A 25,298-nucleotide genomic window follows, 5' to 3' on the forward strand; every position below is an offset into this window, starting at 1 on the left:
TGATTCAGCAAATCAACATTTCTATCGGCACTACATGTCTTTCATATCAGCATGCCAGATCCTTCCTATCAGTATTACAAATTTGTCCTATAAATATTTCGTGTTCTTCAATGCAGGCACATTTTACCACTGATACTTGGGGTTTGGACCAGCTACAACCCTGCATTGGTCTAGAATTCGGTCAAATGCAACGAAAACCATCGAACAGCATCATAACAGTTCCAAAAATAACAATTTGATCAAAATCAATCCACTTTTTTAAAATCATAAAAATACCCACTTATCTCTATTTCTATATACCCAAGTATCTGTGCATTTTACCAGTTCTGCAGTTCCGTCCTGCTTTGCACTTCAAATTATTATTTCACACCCTTCCTCTCAGCATGTCCTATGAATATTTCGTCATTATATAATAAGCATGTATGATAAACCAGTATAGCGAACTAACAAAATCTGTTCGATATATAATACATATTACATATGAAATTCATTACATTGTACTGCCGACGTGTAAATGCGTCATTGCTCAACTGTAATTTGAATCCCAAACAAGCTGGCAGGTTGCCTCATACACACAGAAAACAAATCATTAAACAATTCCTTGGCACGTGACTAGCTATCTGTATATAACTATCAGGATAAACCTTAAATATCACTTCGCTTGTTTTCGTGTTGAAATGGAAGTTGTACCCTGAATAAAATATGGAAACTGTTTGATATTAGGAGAAATTCTATTGTAAGTATTTACTGGTTTGATACGATCTTAATTATATCTAAAGAGTACATGTAGCTTTTACTGTAACATTGTAGAGAACTAGGTTGATATATATGTACCACAAATTAACTTCCAAGATATAAAAAGCAATGGCTACATTTGTTAAAATAGTCAAAGCTGAATGCAGAAATCCATATTTGCGTAACAGCAGCCACATATTGAAACATACAATATACAACTATTTGCTTTTAATGATGTTCAATAATGATGAGTATTTTTCGATCAGTAAAATGTTATATTGGTCAAATGTTAAATTATTAAATTCTTCATGTTGACCGAACCTTGTTTAACTGTAAAAACCAGCTATTCGAAGATATTTTGTGAAATTTTATGCAGTGTTATGTTATCGTTTTTGAGTCAATATATATGTTAGTGAAATATGCACGAGTGTAAATCTGCACAAATTAACGAAGGCATTACTCGCTACATTGAATGACACAAAAATGGAACATTCAAACATTTAAAGAAATGACAAAATGATACATAAACCTATATTGAAAAACAAATCTTGCAATCTGTATTTCAACAATGCGCAGAAAGACGTGTGTAATGTTTTGAGAATAACACATTTAACGTATTACTTGAAATATTTTGAATATTTACATTCCACTTATTTTTAATCTTATGAATATGACAGCATGGCAAACGGGTGCCATGATGATATATTACCTACACAAGAATCAGTCCACGACGATCATGATGAACGGATCTGTAACAGGGAGACATTTAAATTGGGTTCTACAACGAAACATATGTTTGATAATGCAAGGCCGCATACCGGCACATTGGTATTGTATACATTTTATGTTCATTAAATGAAAATACTAGGGTATGATATATAATTACGTGTACTTTTCGTCTCATATTTTTTCAATCTATTAGTATGGCTCCATAGAAATCGCACATAACATACTTCCATGTATAATCTATGCAAAGTTCGGAAGACCTAAAACGTTCCAAAATATCATATCGCACTACAAAAAGGCATGACAAACTATAAATAGTACTACTGATTTTCAAAGCAACTCATGAATTTATTTGAATGTCCAATATCACTCGATAATGCACAGATTTCATCTAGCGCACGAGAAATACAACATCTCTAATGTCCAATAGCACCTGAGCCTGATAGAGTAGGTAAAGTGGGTCATATGATATAAAAAAAACAAATAGATGAAATAAAATGACTAGCAAGGAGATAATTTCAAGGCCGCCACATGCTGATGTGATGGTAAATAAGATATATAAGTGGACCCTTTGGAAGCATACAACAAAGCAATCATAATAATAGCCGACTTGATACCCGGTAGTTATTTAGGATTAAACATAAAACATATCAGTTTATCTTTGAAAGATAAAATGAGGTTGTTTAATTCATGACTCGTCAATATGTTAACATGTGCATTAAGTTAAAAATCACATACGAAAATATTGTACCATTTTTATCATTATAATTATCATTGTTATTTTCACTATGAGCGTTACCAAATAGTGATTTCTGAAGTTGGATAAAGTGATCCTTTTGCTCTAGAACATGCAACACGATTTGATGGACATAATTTAACATATGCACAATGCTATGAATCATGAGTAAACACTGGCAATGAAATTTATTAGAAAACCATTATTACAGTTTGATTCAATTTATTGTATATATCTTCTTGACATCACAATACAGCTATACGTCTTATATTTGAATAACTTAGGTATGTGTTTTACATTATAATTACTATTACGTAAATAAAGGTAGGAAAAAAAATCAAACGGAATTCAGATAAATATTTAAAAAGAGATATAAAATATTTTAAATGTTATAGATTCATTTAATTTGTCATTGCAGCGAAATGCACGGAGATATGTACATGCAGAATGTAAGTAAAACGTAACAAAAGATCAATTTTAACAAATATGACTTATAATTTAATCACATTTTCCACATATAACATGTATAAAATGCATTTGAAAGTCCTATTGCGTATTATATATTAATAAACGCTTGGAATTAGTTCCGAGCCTCAACATATTATGTTTCTGCTTTGTTAATTACATAAACATTAAGTGTATACATGAATAACAAATCCTATAAGTAAATGCGATGCATCAGATCGATTCAGTCATCCCGACAATAACGGATAAAACAATATTGTAGATCTCAAGTATCCAGATTTCCAGAGTATTGAAGAAAGAGTTTCATCCTTTGAAAAGTGGCCTGTACAGATTAAACAGACCCCAAGTCAATTAGCTGAAGCTGGCTTCTTCTTTACAGGTATTCAGTAATTTATTTAGTAATTTACATATTATGTTACATGTATCTGTATTTATTTCCATAAATGTTATTGAAATCTAAATTCAATTATTGCGAAGTTATGAACGTGGAGTTCTTTTAATTCAGATCAGTTTTCACTTTTTGTAGAAGGCACTGATTTTAATCCTAAGTTTGTTATATAAAGGTTTTGATGATTGTGTATGCTGCTTTGTTTGTGGTGGTAAACTGCGTCGTTGGAACATCACTGACGATCCTTGGACAGAACACTGCCGTTTGTTCCCGTTATGTCTGTTCGCTCGGGAACAGAAAGGAGATGAATTCATAGACCAGACGCAAGCACCTGTTTTGGATTTAGGAAATGTGGTAACACTTTACAGCTCATATACGACAAACAAACGTCTTACAATTGTAGCCTATAATAGCAATCAATGTATCAATGTATGTAAAACATAAGAATTTGTCTACAAACTGAATGTCGCAATAGGTGCCAAAGACACAGTCTTTCACTCCTATGTTTCTTCCAATGGTTCTATGTTATTGTACTATTTTATTGACCTGTCAAAACATGCTTCCGGCTTTCATGTTAATCCTATTAAGGCGTGAAAGCCGGGAACATATTTTGACAGGCCAAATAAATTGTACAATATTTTTGTAATACGAAAAACAGGGAGTCAAATTACAACACTGCTAGAAATTCACTATATATTTATCAAAGTACCTGCACATGGGTCATGTTTATATATTAAAGCTGAAAAGCAATATTTATGTCTCTCCCATAGGTTTTATATTGCTTTTGCCTTCGCCGTCTATCTGTCCCAGCCCACATTTGCATACTTGGGTAGCTAAAGGAACAATAGTTTACTGTACTTTTCTTTTATGTCATTCATTCCGTAAGCTTTAATGTGGCTATTTTTCTTTTATGTGGCTAAAAGAACAATAGAGAGAACAAAAGAGTAGCCACATAAATATACCCATATGTAGGAACGTCCCTCCGTCCCTCTGTCTGTCCGTCCATCCGTCCGCATTAAGCTTGTCCGCTTTCACCGGTCAAACTGCTGGCTTGATTTCGACGAAACTTCACAGGAGTAATCAGTACCAACCCTAGTTGTGAATATCGCTGGCACGTTCCGCTTCGCTGCACAAAAAGGTCGCCAGAGCTAAAAATAGAATACATAGGAGGAGACATATGTTTTTGTGACAAAAAAAAATCACCTTCTAGTTTTCAACGTAGCTTTGTTACATTTGCACTGTTAATGTAATTAACTGCAGAAAACTTATTCTAAAACTTAACAAAAAAAAATATTTAAGAGGATATCACAAAGTAATTTAGGTTTTTGTAAGTAACCGATTACAGAATTGCCTTCATTAATATATTTTAATGCAAAATATCTTAGCTGTATTGCTTAAATATCTCATAATCATTCAAAAGCTCCATTTATTTTTTCCTTTACCATATATCTCTACTTTCTATATATATATATCAGGTTTAAGATCAACTTCTTTTTAAAAGACATTAATGGTGTATAGTTTCTTAAAAACTAATACACATGTATATATCAGACATGTTTGTTATCATAGGGATATAAATCATTAATATTTAACAAATTTGTTTGTCACTGATGGAACAAGAAGGTGTAGTTATTTTTGTCCTTGAATGAAATTAGTAAGGACATATTATTGAGGTCCAAAATGGCTCACTTTTAGTCTAAGCAATTTTGCAAACGAACTATAGTTACTTTCTCAGCTACAGCTATCACTTGCTCAGTACGGAGAGCGTGGGTTCGATCCCAACGGGGTCACGACCACACCTTCTCATATCATTTATATTCAAATAAGCTTCAAGCTTTCAACACCGTTAAACAAGAATAAATTCGTATAAACTGAAAACAGCTACATTTTACTGTCAAGTGAACTAACTTTAAGTAGCCGTTAAAGTATATCAATCCTGCAGAGCAGTATTGCAATATTAGTCAAAGTAAATTCCTTTTAAACTCCATGCTGGACTAAGCGTCTACAGGATATATGTCTTAACTTCTCATATTTTTTATATATCATTCACCAGGATAATGTTTCCGTGAAAGAACAGCTCATTATTAGAGCAGATACGGAGGAACTGAGAGGGGCGCTTTTAGAGATGGGATATGAGGATTCTGTTTTCAGGAAAGCTATTTGTCACCTTAGAAACCTAGGTATAGTTTTACTTACATGATGCTAATATATTTTTTATTTTAATTGTATTATGTACTAGGCAGAGAAGTATTATGATAATTTAAAAAAGCATCTTTCTTTATTAAAATGTGTGTTTCTTAATACAGGAATCTTACATCCCACTGTTGACGAACTCACCGAGGTTGTCAGTGCAGTGAAAGATAAACGAGAATGCCGTTTAGACAGGCAAGAATATGGTGATTACTTTAATTCATTTCTTTTATGCTAGTAAATTTTGAAAAATATTCAAAAACAAATTTTCACAGAATACATACACTAAGCCTTAACTGCTGGTACTTAAAACAAAGAAAATAATGTTAATATAAAATCTGCTATGACTATAATCGCACGGCATTATCTTGTTTCATTCATAACATTTCAATTTATTACATAGTGTAACAAATATGTAATTATGAAGATGAATGTAATAATGTAAACAACAACAGTGCGTTTGCCATATGATTACTTTTAATTTCTTCTTAATCTGAAACATATGAATCACTCACAATTCTTTTACACGAAACGTGACAAACTATATAAGAGCGATTACTAATGTTTCCTTTTTTAATTGAAAATCATGAATAATAATTAATGTATATAGCTAGCAGCACAAATGGGGTAAAGTTTGATTTAATATTTCAGAGTCATCTTTGCGAGAAAATCGTCGTCTGAGAAGCATCGTATTCTGCATGTTATGCGGTACAAATGACGTAGATACCCTTTTCCTGCCTTGCAGACATAACCGGACATGCAGCGCATGTGCGGGGACAATGAAAGTGTGTCCGGCTTGTAATAGAAATACAGAAGAGGAAATACCAACATCAATGACAAAAAGGATGTAATGTAACACGTTTTAACCATAAATCGTTGTTTTACAAACTATACAAATTTGAATGATAGCTGTAAACGATTTTGTTGTGTACATAGTTATGTAGATAAGAAGTATAGATGAATGGGTTGTCAATAACTTTAGTGAAAAATGAAGCATGATTAAAATACAACTTGAAAAACTTGGTCACGTTTACATCATGTGGGCGTGCTTTCAAAGATATATCAAAAGAAATCTGTTGACATATACACTCACTTGTATCTGGAAGGATTGGTCTATTATTACCTAACACACGCTTACAAATAATACAATATGCAAACAGATCCTTTGGAAGCACAGGACACAATCAAGCGAACTAGTAACACACTTTTTTGACTGAATATGTTCATAAGAGGTAATACAATGTGCAACAACCCTTATGTCCCTAGCACCGACTTAAGCGAAAAATTGAATGTTTTCCAATAATTAAAAATACAGCAACATGTAGTCAAAGTACCGGTCGACTTCTTACAGCCACAAGGCACTTAAAGGCTCGTATTGTGATGCTGAAATGATCCTTTATATTACGAATCGTAGAATGGAACCAAGTTAATGTTAATCAATGAATAAGTTATAAAATCTCCATAGTTTTTATTGTGAAATGGTTTTGCTTTACATGAGATAAACATTCTTTTGCGAAAGTTAAGGAAAGTGGACGCTATGACTTTTCTACCTTTTCTCTCCATCATTGTTTTGCTTTTTCTTTCTTGTCCAACCGTCATTCTTTTTTCTACTGCTTTTATTGTCTACGTCTATGTTCTTGTTATCCTTACACCTTTTGTACAAACTGCCTAGATAATCAGGAAGTATTGATATTTCATCGAATTTTTCCTGATGTTTGACATTTAATCCATGTAGCTACATGTAACACCTTTGACGATTTTTTCAAACTTGAAAGTTTTGCAAACTTAAAATAAATATTATTGTAATTTATCATCTCCAGTTGTATTATAACTTCGTTGAGGATATTTGGTCTATTTCCAGCAGACTTGCCGGATCAGGTAGTGGCGGCGTGTATTTCAACAGATATTTCAATAAGCATTGATGTCAATATTGTTTTCAAGTTTACATGTTCATGCTATTACGTATATGTTAGCACACCAAGTATAGAGTTAGCCTGGTATAAAACTGGTTGTGTAAAGATAATTTAGGGAAGTGATTTCTTTCGGACAGATGCATGTATATTTTTACCGCACTAAAGGTCACAAATCTTGGAAAGAAACGTATGATTTCATTATTAACTGTTGTATATAATATTCATGATTATTCTAGAAATAAAATATTATATGGAAATTTCCATTATGTTGTTTCTATCAATGACATTATTTACGGTAGCAATAATGAGAATATTATCAGTCTTCCACAACTGTTTCAACAGAAAAGTGACTGTTTACTTTGGTAGATGTTACTGTATGCTAAGCCTTTCTTGAAGAAAATAATGACGTAAATAGATAACACTATGCGGAGACTTGTAAAAAGGTGCATTCAGCAACAGATACATCTATCATTCAATAGTATTTATATTTCTTTTGATCCCATTGGAGAATTTATATGATATATATTCATACTGAATATTTCCCCATCGATATCAATTGTCGTTTCATGTGAAACACTCGTTTACACCAAACCACAAATACGGATGAAAATAAGAAAACACATTGGAAATTTTCTGAAATGCGGCAAAATCCTTGAGTTCAGTATTCGTGCATGAGCATACGCTGTGAATGTAATTTCTGGAAAGTGTGTCGTTAACGATTTGATGGATCATTATGTATAGTTTGGTATACTTTTGTAAATTTATTATCCATAACACGACTTCTAATATTGCTTTTACTATCTCGCCAATTTCAAATGCAGTGTGGAGGCAGTAGACTGTTTCCCTTAATTTGACGCAGTATTGTTATATTGTCAAATAAATGTCTATTTAAAAGTGTTCCGCTTCAGCTTGTGCTGGGTGTGGGCATTAGGAGTGTTTCACAATGAAAAGACTCAATGAAACAGAGTATGATACAATTTTGCTTTGTTTCTATCTTTATAAAGATTTAATTCTTAAACATTATTTCCGTTTGTTGAATTTATCAAGTACCGTTTAGAATGTATTTATAGCATATTCGATTCAATATTGCTGACACATTGTGTATATAATGAAATACCGACCATGTAAGAATATTTAAATATATTTTAAGCAATACTGCACTTGGCATGTATCACAAGGACGCTTACATCACGGGACTAACCAAAAAAAGTATTAATTAACGCGCACTTGACATTAATTTGCTATAAGGAAGTTAAATATTTAGTGACTAATCTTTTATGCTAGAATGAGCTATTTAACAGTTAAACATTTAGAGTATTTATTTTATGTTTCTGTAAGGAAACCACTTGCTTTAATGACACATTTTAATATCGTTGAAAACATTAAATGAATACGAAAATTTTCCTTCTGATTAAGTGAGATATCAGGTTTAATCAGCAGGTAAGCGAAACTGAGATTCGTTTTAAATTTGCTTGCATCGTAAAATGAAATGATGATGCTGCGATGTGATTTTGCTAATTTTATATCAGTCATAGTTAACATATCGTTTCTGTGGAAGAACATTTTTTGTATTGTTAACTGAATTTTGATTCAGTTATACAAGGTTACTCTGCTTCTTAACATGCTTCTCAAATCACACCGACAGATCATATCAGTTCTAATACACCGAATGAAGATACGTGTAGACTATAAACATAACTACACTCTATTTAGGATTATCTTTAAAAAAAGGAGACATGCGCAGTGCAACGGTCTACCTCCTGTGCTTTACTCTCAAAATTAGCCAATCAATTTATCATAAACAGTTTGTGTGGTAAATTTGAAATTCAAATCAGTGTTAAAGAGATTAATTTTCATCATGTTTCTGCAGGTAATTCCGTTTTGCTTCTATTTCATATTAAATTTTAATTTATTAACTGCTAACTCTTTTATTCATATTTGCATTCTTTAGCACTGTTGTTAAATTCTAAAATCCTTAATCAAGAATATGGTTAATCTAATTATTCTAAAGGATAATATACATGATTGTTCTTAAACTAAATCTACGCACACAGCCCGGCGTAGAATGCAGCATAATCTAAGATTTTGTTCTCTTGTAATTTTCTTATGAATAAAAAGACATTAAAGTTAAAGGACCATATTTATATATGTTTTTCTGTAAAAATTGTGTTATCTTTGGGAAAAACATGACAGATACATCTTCATCATAGTCCGGGGCCACCGGGGCCGAGTAATCGCTGATTTAAGATCACTTATCCCTCATCGACATGGGTTCTAGCCTCACTCTGGGCGTTAAATTCTTCATGTGGGGAAGCTATCCAGCTGGCTTACGGAAGGTCGGTGGTTCTACCAAAGTGCCCGCTCGTAATAAAATACTGCAGGGAGGGGCATCTGGGGTTTTCCTCCACCATCTAAGCTATAAAGTCGCCATCTGACTTATAATTGTGTCGATGCGACGTTGAACCAAACAAAATAAATAGATGAATCATCATAGTTCGTTAAATTGTCCGATAAAACATTATTGTTCATCTGTGTGGGTAACCTCATGTGTGTCAGGTTATGTCTTAAGGTAGTTCTGTACGTTTGATAATCCGGAAGTGATAGCGTAACGTCATTTTTACGGAAAACGTAGAATAAATCCTGAATTCGGCGTACGGAAATGAAAATCATTTTCGGATAAATCGAAAACTGTAAGTACATTTATTACAATGGCACTGTTGCTATATGACTTTAAAATATATGACATGTTAAACTATTCAAACTAATGTATTAAAATTAGCGTGAACTGGTCGGAACATTTTAATCATGGTCAAATATCTTAAAAATAAGCACACGGACCTATACATTTTTTTTCACCAAATTATAGGCCATGTTTTTTTTTTTTACAACTGTGAGAAGTTTCAACACAATCTACATTGTAGAAAAATTTCTATTCGCTAATATGTTATGAAAGTTATGATTTTCAAATAGACTTCGTTTACAAACTATTGTGTGAGGTCCAACTTGCAAAAAATCAAGGACACAAATCTTGTTTATTTGCTGAATTTTCTAGGTATATTCTAATGTTTTGAAAAATCAGAGTTTAATTGAATTCTTCAGAACTTTCTTGTAGAAAAAAAATTGTAGAAAAAATCGATCCGAACAGTTTTATTGGTGATAGTCGTGGCATTTTATTTACAAATACGAAACTTTACAGATATTTTCTTCCTTAGAAATCATGAAAAATAGCATTCATTACTAGCCGTTACATAATTATATTAATTTGAACTTACTGACACGACATTTCTAATTACGCAGGATCTAGTATGCGGGTTTTGCAAAGGTAAGCGTGTAGGTAATTTTAGCTTCATGAAAGACATAAACATAATGTAGCTGTTTGTAATTATATTATTCCAAAAATGCAGTGTGAATAAGTTTAATAACAAATTTCATTAATGCCATATATGCAATATGATAATTTGTTTCCTATCGTTTTAAGCTAGGGTGTCCCAAGTGAAAATAAATCTAAACAATTATATCAATGACTTTTACTCTTTTTCGATCTTGATATAGAAGATACATATATCTCAGACATTTACGAAACAGAGCTAACTTTTCATGCACTGAATCATGCGGAAAATATGACTGATGCGTAACGTTTTCATGAACAACAAATCAATTATATCAATAATGTGTAAAAATAGCATGCAACTAATAAGGATGTAAAATTACTTCTATAATGTTTAATGTAAATTTATGAAACGAAGATACAAAATGTTACGAAATTTCGGCTTTCGGTCTGTTTGATTCCTGATTGTACTTTAACTTAAATGTCTGATATGAATTAATAGATATCCAGGTATCTGTTACATCAAGACAGCATACACTCTACCTCAGGTTAGGTGTGATTGACTGATTTAAAACTTCAAATATGTTATATTGTATTTAAAACCGATCCATTTTTATGTTAGACTTTCAAACTGAATGGTCCAGCGCATACTGAATTTATTTAGATATATAAAAACATGATATTAGTAAGTACTTGACATAAAACACTATATTTAGCATTGTAGAAATAATAGTTTTCTGAAAATGTCTAATTTTCTGGAATCCATTGTTAACAAATTTCATTTGTTTCAGTGTTTTGTTTTGGTTTCAGATAAAACCAGGATTCCATCCCAAAAGAGGCATGCCATTTGAGCTTCAACATGGTGACACAGATACTGTTCCATTTTTCAAAGTATATTTCTAAAGCTGACTTAATAGATCATTATAAAAGAATAAACTTAAGCAAGAAAAGTATTTATGACTGTAAAAACCTTTGCCGTATTGAATGGAATGTTATCAAGAAAATCAAACATCACATTGCTCGTGATATTCGTGAAGCGTATGCACACCACCAGTATACCAGCAACAGTGATGGATCCCATCCCATGTTGAATAAACGAACATTGGATCGAGGCGGATGCTAACTGGTCAGGTTGTGTTTACTATCTATGTGTACACGAAACATTGTCATATGAACTGACTCCTGGCCAACAATTTGAGTGCAACGTGCAATAATAATAGACATTTTCAAATGTTCAGACATGGCAAATTATTGTGCTAGAACTGATTTCCCACAACAGGTATCTACTGATCAAGCAAGCGGAGGTTTAAGTGAAATTGCCTTCTCAAACGGAGCAACGTTTCTATCAATGTCCGGGGTGAATGGTCACCGATTTGTCAGAAACGGTATTTTAAATGAACAACAGCAGTTAACATATACACGTTCAGCAGAAACATCGACAGCTACACGAAGACAGCCGCCGCCGGCGAAACATCCTGGCTATACAGATTACAGTGAACGACTTGGATCCTACGCAAGATGGAGTCGTCCAAATCCAAGTCCTGTGTGTCTTTCTGAAGCTGGCTTTTTCTTCACTAGTAGGTGCAACATTTTTCGAGCTTCTATTTGAAAAATAACATGATATTAAAGCAAATTAAATTTAAAATGAGAAAAGCGCTTTACATATTAATATATCTTGAATTTCTGTTCACATTAAATTAAATTCAAAACTATCTCTGTTTTTTTTTTTTTTTTTTTTTTTTTTTTTTTTTGATACATAGTTATGACTAAATCTTAACTATAACGACATAATACTTGTAATACTTAAGATCGCACACTCTAGGTCAATTCAATAAAAAAAGGGTAGATTTCAGACATGTTTCGAACGTGTGCAGACTGTTTAAAGTTAAACCAGATGCAGACAGGACTGTCACATGATAAATCAACGGCAATGGAAACCAGTTCTTGGATCCTATTCACTACGGACAATCTCGTTGGGGCTAGGAACTAGGGTAGAACAGTGTATTTTATACTTTGACAACAATATGAATTCTACTCTTTAATTTTGAATACAGTTTTGAGTAGTCAAAGGAATGCGACCTAATACCTGCTATACTTTTTGATAGATGAGGTTTAAGCTTGAAACTTCCTTTTCTATTTTAGACCAAAGCGACCTTGTACGTTGTTTCCAGTGCGGTATAGGTCTCAAAGATTTCTCGGGAGGGGACGATCCTCTACTAGAACATGTACGGTATTCGGGAAATTGTCTGTACCTTCTTGAACATCTTGGAACTGCAAGATTGTCTGCAATAAAGGTTGAATATTTTACATTTAACATCTTAAAATCCGACACCCAAACTTATTTATGAAGATCTTATACATCGGTTTTCTTATAAAGATACAGACCTCAGTGAAGAGATGCTTCATTTATACTTATAATGTCAAACAGCGTCGGGTGGCCTTGTATCTAGTGGTAACACGCTGTCAATCCAGAGGTTCGGGGTTCGAATTATGGTTCAGGCTCAGTATATTTATCAGATGCTCATGAGCGTCTCTCATCCAACAAAGAGGACTTTTCTGGCTTATTTCGGGAATGAGAATTTCGTGCTTTCGATACTATGTACCTGGCATGTAAATCCAATCTGTCTATCCGCAAAGGACTAGGCTAAGTTAATCGAATATGCCTGTATCCAACATATTTCTCTCTGTATTTTCTCGGGCAATTGCGGGGCGAATCCTTCTCTTGCATTTTTCCTCGTCGTCTTATATTATTTAGCTTTGTTGATTCTGAGCTTCGATTCTTACAGATTTCAAAAACTATCACACCCATAGTCTTTTCTGCCGTGTCATGACATGTGACAGCCGTAGAGTATCTCCCCGAACCGCCTGCGCATGCGCGCAGTCTGGTCAGGATCCATGCTTTTCGCTAAGGGTTTATCTAATTGCAATAGGCTTTGAAAGCGAACGGCATGGATCTTGATCAGACTGCGCGGATGCGCAGGCTAGTCTGGATCCATGCTGGTCGCAAAGCCACTATGTTGGTTTTCTCATGGCACGGCTCATATATATTGTTAAAGGCAATTTTCAAGTTTGTTGCATGAATATGGTTTGCTTCTCATCGAGAGGTATGAAAATAAAATATTTCACGAGTGGCGTAGCCACGAGTGTAATGTGTATTTATTCAAACTTCGAGATGAAAATAAGAATTATGTTCATGCAAAAAAGCTTGAATTTTCTGTTTAATATATACACAAATGATTTAAAACGTCGTTTGTTTACATTTAGAACGAGCGACAACAATAAAAATGCATTCTCCGTATACCCGAAGTTTAGTCTTATTTTAGAAATAAACGAAAAACGTTACCTTTACGGCATCGGCAAATACATTAAATATGAATGTATAGTTGTACGAGTTGCGTACAACACGCAGTTACCACTAATTTTAACTTTTGGGGTCACAATAAGCTAAATAGTTTTCCCTATATATTCTATATAAAACTGACCTTTTTTAAAGAGCTACCAAACATAACTAGACCAATTTCAGAGAACAAATCCTTACCTCATTTTAAAGAGTTATGATAAAACTGATATAAATTGAAGAGAAAAGTAGGGGTCATGTATCTTCTAAGAGAGATTTTTCTGGTCACATTTGCTTACTGTAAACTGACATCAAAATCACACTGCTGTGACCTGGAAGTACTACTCATACTAAAATTGAGCTTGACTTCACCAAATACAACCTGCTCTCCCATTTTTCCTACCAAAATGTCAAAAATACACCCAATTTAAATAGAAACTAGCTTCAAATTAGATCTCTGTTGTCATGCCAAGTGAAAAATTAGTGTTCAAATACCTGGCAGCCATTACGCGACTAGACCAGATGGCTCCCACCCAGGTTCCTTTAGTTTAGTTAGGCCTATAAGAAAAACTTTTTTTCTGTAATAGTCTCAATTTCATTTGTGTAGTACCAGTAACATATCTGCATGAAAAATACTAAGTTTCAGCTTGATTAAATCAGTTTTCCAGGTTTTATGGCATTTTCAGTAACGCGGGTCCCTGCGCCAATTTTCCTTCAAAATTGATGTCGCCACATAATTTTTAACCAGTTCTTCTAGCCAGAGCTGGTTTTTGCCCTATTTCATAGATTTTCACCATAATTTGCAAGCAAATTACACATTAACACTTTGAAATATACCAAATGTCCCCTCTGAAAGGTATAGATGGGCAACATTTAGAGTGTAAATGTGCATTTAAAAAAAAAATACCCCCAACACAGTGAAAATGATTTTTTGGGTTTTTATCAATTTTTGCAGCAAAATATCAAAGAAATGCTCATTTTTTACCAAAATCTGACCAAACTAGTTCATTTATATCAATATCTGGACAAATCTCAATTTTTGCCCACATTTTCTTATAAGTCACAATAAGCTAAATAGTTTTCCCTATATATTCTATATAAAACTGACCTTTTTTAAAGAGCTACCAAACATAACTAGACCCATTTCAGAGAACAAATCCTTACCTCATTTTAAAGAGTTATGATAAAACTGATATAAAATAAAGAGATAAGTAGGGGTCATGTATCTTCTAAGAGAGATTTTTCTGGTCACATTTGCTTACTGTTAAGGGGACGCATACTTTGAAATTAGAAAAAAGTGGGTGGGGTATTATAAAATTTACCTGCAAAAAAGTACAAGGTTTTGGTAAATGAAATGAATACTGTTTCAACTGTTATAAGTACACAAAGGATTGCTCACTAAAATAAAAATGAGAAAAACTGAAACAAGAAAGTTATTGTTGAATTACATAAGACTTCTTGTGTACATTCAAAGTCAACAATTAAGACTTTTTGGTGCGAAAATAATAGTGCTTCACTTTGTCCAAACATTTATCAATGTCCTACAGATTCTAATTTAAAGAAAGAATGTGAAATAAGTTCACTGTCTTGCTTTTCATTTGGCATATGTGAGCTAAAACACATTATTTAGTTTGTTTACAAAGTAGTGCATAAGAAAAGATACGGTGGTCAAGGAATGCCACATTACAAAACTAAAAGAGTATATTCCCCTTAATACATTAAACATTTATCATTACAGAAGTCTAGTGGCTTACAATAAAGGCCTAGAAATGTTGCCATTATTAATTTTTAACTTGGTATTCATGAATTGCAATGCACTTAAATATCAAAACACATTCAACAAACTTTTGAAAATGTACTGTCTTAAAAATCCCTAAAATAAGGTATGAAATTTTGTTGAGAGGTCCGATCAATGTGTATATGTGCAAAAGCAACATTCTAATCTTGTTCACAAAAGTTACTAATACACAGCAGAATGTCAATGATCAAAACTGGACGAATATACAGTTATCCTCATTTTAATGTCATTTATAATTTGTCCTTGAATTCTCCACCATACTTTTCATAACTCTGTTTGCACGAGTTGCACGAGAATGCTGTCATTCACGTAAAAAAATGGGGTCAAATAAGTTGTAAATGCAATATCATTAATGGATTATGCAGTTCAAGATAAACTTTATCTCATAACGTAACGAACATGTATAATGTTGTAACAACAACTTTACTTACACTAATTTAAGTAGCAGTCGGTTTATAAGAGACTTTATCGATTCATTTTGTGTTTTGTTATTGTTGTCAAAAGTATAACGGAAGTGCCTCACAACTGAAGCGGAAACCAGTTTGATGCGCAAAGTAGTCCACTGTAGGTAATAATTTTTGACAAATGTCCACAGAAATTAATAATTTTCTAATATTAAAGACGAATATCTGAATAGGATTCATTATTTGATAAGAAATTATAATCATCGACATGTTTTTTTTAAAAAGCGTACACGTGCTGACACCTAAGTTGTCTCCCGTTGTTTATTAGAGTTACCTTTCGTCCGGCGCAGTAATACATTTGCAGTGAATCGCCGAGAAGTCGTGGGAAAATTAAAAACCATGTAAACAAACTAAAATTAACCACCTTTTCAAGATGAATTTCAAGTGATCGGCATTATGCATTTAACCCGCCTGACCTGTGTAGCATCTTAGATATCTGTTCTAAGGTATTCATTGTGTAGAATGTCATGCTATGCCCTTGCAATGCTAATCCCACTCTGATTTTTTTGTTTACATTTTTTATCAATGAGAAATATGGCGTCCATCCCGAGATGAACTGACGTGGCGTTAAATTTTTACATGTTTAAGCAAACCTGGTGTGTTAGAAAGAAAATCTCATCCCTTCAACATTATTTGGAACACTGTTATTGTAAAAAACCTGTTTTTTCCTTATACAAAAGCTTAATATTTTGTGTTGAATGTACTTTCACAAACACCTCTGTTTTCCTATTACATTCATAGTACCACATCCTTATGCACAAAATACTGAATATTACAGGTGTCCATCAGTATTATATCAGTTTAGGAATATGTTTTTTATTTTCCCACCATCGATTTCTTGAATATGCACCCCTTCCGCATTGCTGTATGAACTGTGAATGTAGCAATATGCGTCCCCTTAACTGACATCAAAATCACACTGCTGTGACCTGGAAGTACTACTCATACTAAAATTGAGCTTGACTTCACCAAATACAACCTGCTCTCCCATTTTTCCTACCAAAATGTCAAAAATACACCCACAATGAAATTTAAACAGAAACTAGCTTCAATTTAGACCTCTGTTGCCATGCCAAGTGAAAAATTAGTGTTCAAATACCTGGCAGCCATTACGCGACTAGACCAGATGGCTCCCACGCTGGTTCCTTTAGTTTAGTTAGGCCATGTTGTGGTTTTCTTTTCCGGCGTTTCAAAACATTCTCCCGAGGAATGTCCCTTCGCGGAAGGTTAAATGCCGTGTACTCATACAAATACCGGTTAGAATGTACAATACGCAGGCTGCGATCATTGTAAATTCCATATTTTGACCTAAAATAGCTTGCTTTACTATCCATAGTTTACATTCTTTCACTTCAAAAGGTAGATTTTCCCAAGTAACTGCCCAAGAATACTAAAGTAGTTCTTGAAAAAAAAACAGCGAAAATATAAAAAAGTATGTTTCACTGCAGTGTAAATATAGAAAAATATGTTTCACTGCAGTGAAATATAAATAAAATGAAAATATGAATTATATATCATCAATACATTTCAGTATTTCATTAGTATGTATACAATAAATGTCCTTCTTTTTACATAAGATGTAAAAACCTTGTTCTAAAGATGACGGGTGTATGAGAACTTTCTGTCAATATTGGAATTGCTTTCAAATATATTAATTGTCTTCAGAGAAAGTGTCAGACAGAGCAAGCAGAAGGTATTAGACAACAACGTAAGTTATTAACATTTAGGTCAAGTAATTATGAAAATGCATTGTTTGATACGCTTTACTTTTTTCTTGATTTTTCTCAAAAGTATGAAACAAAACCATTCATTTAATTTATCACGCTAAGAGTGGAAATACTAGTGATATACTCAAGGAAACAAAAATGTACAGTTTTCATTCATTAGGCTTAAAAAAAATTCTTTGTTTCCGGTAACATGCTCCAAAAAATTAGGGTAGGTAGGTCGGAAAAACTTTTTTTTGGGATTTTTTTTTTATTAAGGGAGACTTTTCGGAAATTATTTTTGTGTCAAAAAATGAATACAAATAGGGGGGTTATGCCTCTAGAGCATCAGTAACTTGATTTATAACATCACTGACCATGTTTAAAGCATAAAAAGTGCAGTTTTGCAACTTTTTGTCAAAAAGTTGAAAATAATGTTCTCCAAGGCCATAAAAACATTTAGGGTCGGGCCAAAAATTTAGGGTAGGTCGGGATACCGGAAACAAAAAAATTTTTAATGCCTTATTATGAATATAAAGTACGAAAAATGTTCGCATGAAATCTTAGAAATGAAATAAGCGGGAAATTTTTTATCGTTAAGAAAACACGTGGAAGTATGATTAACTGGTGGTTTTCACAGTTTTGATTAACTAATAGCTATATTTGTAAATATCACACCAGGCTATGGTCGAGAAGCAAAGTAGCCCATGTTAGAATGTTATAAACGGTACTACTTATCTTATATTCAGAGTCAAATGCACAGTGTCGACATCCTGAGTACAAGTGCTATGAGGCCCGTCTTTCATCCTTTAGTGGATGGTCACAGTATCTAACCCAAAGACCCGAAGCTTTAGCCAAGGCTGGACTTTACTATACGGGTAATTTTGTTTTTTTAAGAATTTAAAAATAGTTTAGGTATTTCATGACGTAAAACTGTCAGGTTGTTCGTACAGCTTCTCGTTCCATTGAAATACTTTTGTAACGAACAGCGATAAAAGCCGAAAAAATAAACAAATATAAAACAAACTTTTGCCTCAACTGGTTTTATGTTCATAAACAGGATTTGAAGACCATGTGCGCTGTTTCATGTGTGATGGCGGGTTACGGCGCTGGGACACAGAAGATGATCCGTGGACAGAACATTGTCGCTGGTTTCCGGCTTGTCAATATGCCAGAGAGAAGAAAGGCGAAGGGTTTATAGCACTTGTTCAAGCTTCAGCAGAATTTAATGAGGAGGTTAGCAAATACATTAACGTTCGTTTTATGCACAACAAGGTAAATATAGAAATACTCCATGTACATCCATGTATTGTTCGTAAATATAAACCCCTAAACTAACTTATCTATGCCAATAATTTCAGGCGTTTACGTTACTTTACGCGATAATTGTATCCTGAAAATATTTATACTACATGCTAAAATATCCCATGTAGTCAAACAATGGCATCGTAGCGTAGACTTATATGCAGGTAACATACATATGTACATAATATGAAAGCTGGAATAATGTTTAGAATATTTTAGTGCTATTTCATCCATATTGCTTTTAGTTATACGTTATATTATGTAATATAGTTTATCATATTGTAATTGCTCACCTGTCACGTACCCTTGGATCGCCCTTAGTCCATCGTCTTGTCCGTCGTCTGTCCACAATTTTTATGCGAACACAACAAAGACCACACTTTAGAATCGATTTTATTTAAAGGTGCATACAACTTGTACTGGGATGATATCTCGCTTCTGTTCGAAAACTGGCTGGATCCCATCATGGGTTCTACAGTTATGGCCCTTAAAAAGGCCAAAATTTGCTGTTCTGGCTTGTGAACACGACAGAGGCCACATTTTGCAACAGATTTTAGCAAACTTGCACACAGGTTATACTGGCATACTATCTTGGTTCCTGTTGCAAACTGGCTAGATCCCATTATTGGTTCCAGAGTCATGGCCCCTTGAAGGGCCAGAATTTGCTATTTTGACTTTTGCAGCAATATAAAGTCTTCATTTATGGTTTCATTTGAAACAAACTTGCAAAATATCTTTAGCAACAATAGATCTTGGATTCGGTAATAAATCCGTCATATCCACTTATAGGTTCCGGAGTAACGGCTCCTGATTGACCCCTGAAAGTGCCAAAATGTGTTATATTTTAACCTTGTTAACACGGTAGAAGTGACATTAATTTTAACATTCGATTTTTATCACACTTACACACAACTTAAATCAAATTAAGATATCGTTTCCTTTCGATAACCGGATAGATTCCATCATGGGTTCTAGGGTTTCTGCCCATATAAGGGGTAAAATTAAATTTTCTATTTTTGCACTTTCAGCCATATAGAGGTTTCATTTATGCTTTGTTTTAATACTAAATTGCGCAGAATGTTTATCATGGTAATGTCTAGGCTAAGTAAGAAGCTGGGTTATATGGGGTCAAGAAATAGATCACCAGGCCAGATCAAAGGAAAACACCATGGAGGCCACATCTTCATGAAACTTGGTCAGAATGATTCATATGCCAAATTTAAAACTGGGTTATATAAAGTCAAAATCTAGACCACCCGGTCAAATCAAAGAAAAAGCTTGTTAACACTCTAGAGACCATATTTATTACCATATCTTCATGAAAGTTAGTAAGAAAATTTTTCTTGATGATTTCTAGGCCAAGTTAAAAACTGGGTTATTTGGGATAAAAAACTAGGTCACCCCGTCAAATCAAAGGAAAAGCTCGCTAACACTCTAGAGGCCATATTCATTACCATATCTTTATGAAATTGGTAAGCATATTTTTCTAAATGATTCCTAGGCCAAGTTTGAAACTGGGTCATGTGGGATCAAAAACTATGTCACCACTCAATAGAAGAAAAAGCTTGTTAATACTAAGTGGGCCATATTTATGACCCTATCATCATGAAACTTGGTCAAACTGTCAGACTGTTTATCTTGATGATTCCAGGGCCAAGTTTATCAGATGAGTGATATAGGGTCATCAAGACCTTCTCGTTTTAATTATTTTCTTTTTAAATATTATTCATTTTATAACTTTTGTCGGTGATATTTTGTTCAAGCATATAAATGCGTATAAATAGTACAATGTCGTTGCAATTTTTCCGCCTGTTAAGTTTGAAAAGACTCGAGCTCTTAAACTCAAGATTAACAGTCGATTCGGAACGGTTTTTTTTCACATAGATATCTATGAATGTGAAAGTATGTCAATTTTTAGATATATTTGCAATCTTGCTACTTAGGTTCAGATACCGAACATTAATTTTCGGAAATATATACGGAATATTAACGAGTACCAGGTAAATGCTAAAGACAATTTGTATAATTTATCGGATCTTGTTTAGGAAACTGAAACCACAACACATGGGGAAATTGCCGGCAACGAAGCTCAGATGACACTTAGAGATCCAGAGTTCAGAGCTGTTCTAGATGAACATAAAAATTCTTGTCTAGAGATGGGATTTGAGCTGGCAGACTTTAACGCAGCTGTGGAGGATTTGAGGAACATGGGTCAGTCTAAGCATATCTTGAATTACAGTGTATATTCAGCTTTTCATCAATCATGTCCGTGTGAAATATCCCTTTATGTTTTATTATTTACGTGCACTTGTAACGATCTGCAACAGCAGATAAAATAATAAACATACTGTAACAGAATATATGGAAAGAGGAATTGAAATGTGACTAAAATCTAAACTTATAATCCGATGGACTGGAAGTGAACAAGATAAATCTTCAGACGAAACTGTCGGGACATAAGTAGTACACTAAAACATTGTTTACCATTTTCTTAAATTGAAAAAAAAACGTTTTCAATTAATCAATTGTATCGACCAGTACTTCTTCATTCCAGGAAAGAATGTTTGTAACAATTATGAACACGTTTTCAGAATACGACAAACATTAAGAAAGATATCATATCTCAAATTATTTCAAATACAGTTAGAAACACATGTATTCTATCTTGTCATATTAGCATTGTTTCATAAGAATCAAACAAGTTTACAGATCTATTGAAAAGACATTTAGGTAAAAGCATTTTATTTCCTTTTATATATATCAAACCTTAAAGTGAAATATTTCAAATTAAAACAAAATATTAATGCATATACTTGTTACTGGAAATGTGTTCTACTTGGCCCAGATTATATATGAAATAAACCCATGTTGTCAAACCAAATAGAGATGTGTAAAAGTGATTAATCTCTGTGTGCCTATAATAATCACTGGTACTTGAACATTATCTTTTATTGGCAGGTTGAATTAATTTTTCGTGTCAATATTCACGGAGTTATGTATTTCAACAGGCAATATTAAGCCAATACTAGAAGAAATTCTTGACATGGTGGAGGTTGTAAAAGAGAGGAAAAGAAGCCAACAAAGAGCTATTGAATTAGAACAGCGTAATCGTGGTAAATTGTCTATTTATGTATACTTTTAAAATTACCTTATCTAGTTAAGTTTTAGGTATTGCTCCTTTCTTTAAAAAAGTAATTCTTTTCTGGATCAAGATAAGATAAGCTGTGAGTCCGTAGTGGCATTATCAAACACATTTTAATGGAAGTACAAATGTATGATGAAATAGTATAGTCTATGTTGTATCATATGAAATAGTTTTGTATATTAGATTAGTCAATTTTAATATAAAAATATTTATATCAGTTACAAGTGTATATTTACAATAAAAGATTAGCAATTTATTGTTTTGCGTATAAACAAACTTTAATTATCATCTAAACTGTGTTCCAAAAAAAAATATGCAAGGAATTTATTGCACCAGCCCTAATGTCTACGTACGTCATTGTGTATATTTAATCGATTATGTTTAATACTGATTTTCTCATATTTCAGAAACCCCTCTGGAAGAAAACTTGCGTCTGAAAAGTTTGATAATCTGCATGTCATGTGGCAAAAACAAAGTGAACGCTTTGTTCATTCCCTGCACACATCACCGTTTGTGCATGGAGTGTGCAGAACCACTAACGGAGTGTCCAGTTTGTAGGAGAAACATCAGACAGAAGATAAGAACGTTCCTGGTGTAAATTTCTTATCCCTTCACCCCGAATGATCAGTGTTGTATATCTTCTCTTTTTAGTAACATCACACTTACGTGAAACATATGTTTTCATGAGTACACATCATGACAAAATAAGAAACATTCATGAAAACTGTGCAAAATTGCAGCTTAAATAGATTTATTGCCAAGTAGTAATTTGTCAAACATTTACTGAACAATGGCGAAATGAGCACTATTCTTGAAAACTGTATAATTTACAAGATGTACTGACTGCATAGAAATATCACATGGTATCCTTTATTCTTATATATTATGTATATATTATATTTGTACATGTTTAATACATCTACTTTGGTAAATGCACTTAGATGAATGCTAAATACAAAGTATAAACTTATGTACCTGAGCTATTTTAATACTTTGGTAAGGAAACTATTTAAGTGACAGCATTGTTCATCAAGTAGTTCAACGATTTAAACGGAAAACATTGAGTCTGGCCAGGGATGTTCAGTCGATATGTATTTAAAGAAATAGACCACATTGTATCTGTTAATCGCATGAGTGTCCTAGATGAAAGATAGTATAATAACATTTCAGTATTTCGTACTTATATATATTCAAGAACTAAGCCATTTTTACATTTGTATATAAGTATCCCATATGATGTTTAACTCTGTTTTCGAAGGAGAGCCATTCTATTGCGCTAAACATGCCTTTTGAATTTGTTTAAATGGTTTGTTTAGTATTTTTGAGTCGGCTAAACGCTTTCAAGCGTTTGACGAGTCCTTGCTATCGCCCGATTTCTCATTCTTATTAAATGACCTCACAACACAGCGAATTGATGTAGTTCCATTAGATTGTCTCTAATTTCAAAGAGTTCATTGATCGAATGAAGTTCAGTTATGTCAATCCTATTTGCTATGACCAATATACGATGTAATCTGTCAAATTTATGATTTGTAATTGTGCAATACTCGAACAAAGCCACGTATTTTCTTACGCGGTAACTCATTAAGCATAAACACGCATAACGATTCTGCGGGATTTGGTAATACATTTGCGCATATGATTATGGTGACGAATTTTATGCCCTTTTGTCACAAAATAGCAAATATGATGTTCACAAATTCAAATAAAAACTTCATTTTAACTTATTAGCCAAATTATCCATTTGTTACCCTGTCCGTTTCTTATTTTTCGAGAAATAAACAAATCGGCGAAACATTAAATTGTATTTTCTTGTAGATTTTGAAATCGAAAGTAGATCATCTATGTTTGGCTGCTTATGACGAAACGAAACAACTTTTTATGAAAAGATTTAAATAAGAGGTAATTTAACCGTAAACTTCAATGTCAGATACTGCCAATTGCTGCTAAATGTCTTCGTATCATCACAATTTGTAAAACATATTGTTGAAACTGGAGATTTAGAAAAGTGTAATCGTATCCGGATGAAATATTTTGGGTAAACCTCGAGCTGTGTTATGAAATTTTAACATTCAAGTAACAGACATGATAGATATTATTGTAACAGAAATGATTCTAGAATTTATTTTTGTAACACCTACATAGAATCTATATCAGATTCATATTCTATTCCTGAGGCATGACCTGAAAGTAAAAAAGATGACGTGACAGTCATTCATACTTTGGATATTGTAATACTAAAAAGAATCTGGGTAATATTTAGAAATTGAAACTTAAAATTTTCAGTTAGAAATCGCACCAAAGGCTGTATCAAGGGTCTACATATTCAAATATTTCTTGTGGTGATACCCCAAACCCTACTTGCAGGAGGGGGTATCCTCCCACACCCTTCTCCCATATTGCCACTTTGCAGTATGATACATTTGCCCTTTTACCACCTGCCACAATGACTATTTCAAATTCTGACTGCAATTTAAAGCGGGAAGAAACACCCCTCCCCACACCCACCCTGCTACCGACCACGTAAAAATGGCTCAAACATTTTTCAGCCCAGTCTGGGCCTGTACGTCTACATGAATCAAAATGAATAATTGAAAGTGCATGGATTTCTGGATTACAGACTTGATTTTGAAGGGGTTAACAGGTCTGAAATAGAATAAATGATGGTTTTAACTAAAAAAAGAACTGTATTTATTAATATCGGTTACACTATATATTGACACTCAGCAACATTTACATACATGTATCTCTAAACGCAAAAGTAAGTATACTTTAAATTGACTCATTTATAATATGATTGAACAATACCTAATATATGACACGGTTATTGCCAAGCCCATTATCGGTAAAATATCTGAACAGTTCTTTTGTCCATCCGTTACAAATTGTGTGTGGCAATCCGCGTTGTAAGATTTTAATATATAAATTGTCATATTCAAATTTTATCATGTGCGAATATATACCAGCCGATAGTTGCCTCTTTTGGCAATGCCGGAGGCAAATGTTTACTGGAAAAATATATAGTCATGGGCAGTATCTTAGTGTCAGCTGTCAAATTGTAGTTT

At 33.3% G+C, this 25,298-nt stretch overlaps 2 protein-coding genes across 4 annotated transcripts; both read left to right on the plus strand.

The window, feature by feature from the left end:
• Positions 1-368: 368 nt before the first annotated feature.
• Positions 369-7,415, plus strand: LOC128554893 (E3 ubiquitin-protein ligase XIAP-like). 2 transcript variants are annotated; one of them, XM_053536229.1, is made up of 8 exons: positions 369-736; positions 1,413-1,563; positions 2,616-2,646; positions 2,925-3,041; positions 3,226-3,404; positions 5,104-5,230; positions 5,357-5,446; positions 5,892-7,415. In XM_053536229.1, the coding sequence occupies exons 2-8, from the start codon at positions 1,414-1,416 to the stop codon at positions 6,089-6,091; spliced, it is 894 nt and encodes a 297-aa protein (XP_053392204.1). In that variant the 5' UTR covers positions 369-736; position 1,413; the 3' UTR covers positions 6,092-7,415. The 2 variants fall into 2 exon arrangements, with proteins under 2 accessions (XP_053392204.1, XP_053392205.1); XM_053536230.1 differs by lacking the exon at positions 369-736 and having other exon boundaries at positions 1,143-1,563.
• Positions 7,416-7,779: 364 nt separating this feature from the next.
• On the plus strand, positions 7,780-23,987 carry LOC123544439 (baculoviral IAP repeat-containing protein 8-like). 2 transcript variants are annotated; one of them, XM_053536227.1, is made up of 9 exons: positions 7,780-7,898; positions 11,292-12,058; positions 12,624-12,775; positions 17,746-17,788; positions 18,533-18,661; positions 18,844-19,058; positions 21,134-21,299; positions 22,097-22,201; positions 22,641-23,987. In XM_053536227.1, the coding sequence occupies exons 2-9, from the start codon at positions 11,722-11,724 to the stop codon at positions 22,829-22,831; spliced, it is 1,338 nt and encodes a 445-aa protein (XP_053392202.1). In that variant the 5' UTR covers positions 7,780-7,898; positions 11,292-11,721; the 3' UTR covers positions 22,832-23,987. The 2 variants fall into 2 exon arrangements, with proteins under 2 accessions (XP_053392202.1, XP_053392203.1); XM_053536228.1 differs by having other exon boundaries at positions 18,844-19,019.
• The last annotated feature ends 1,311 nt before the right edge of the window (positions 23,988-25,298 follow it).

This window comes from Mercenaria mercenaria, unplaced genomic scaffold (genome assembly GCF_021730395.1).
Source record: "Mercenaria mercenaria strain notata unplaced genomic scaffold, MADL_Memer_1 contig_844, whole genome shotgun sequence".
Classification (NCBI taxonomy): domain Eukaryota; kingdom Metazoa; phylum Mollusca; class Bivalvia; order Venerida; family Veneridae; genus Mercenaria; species Mercenaria mercenaria.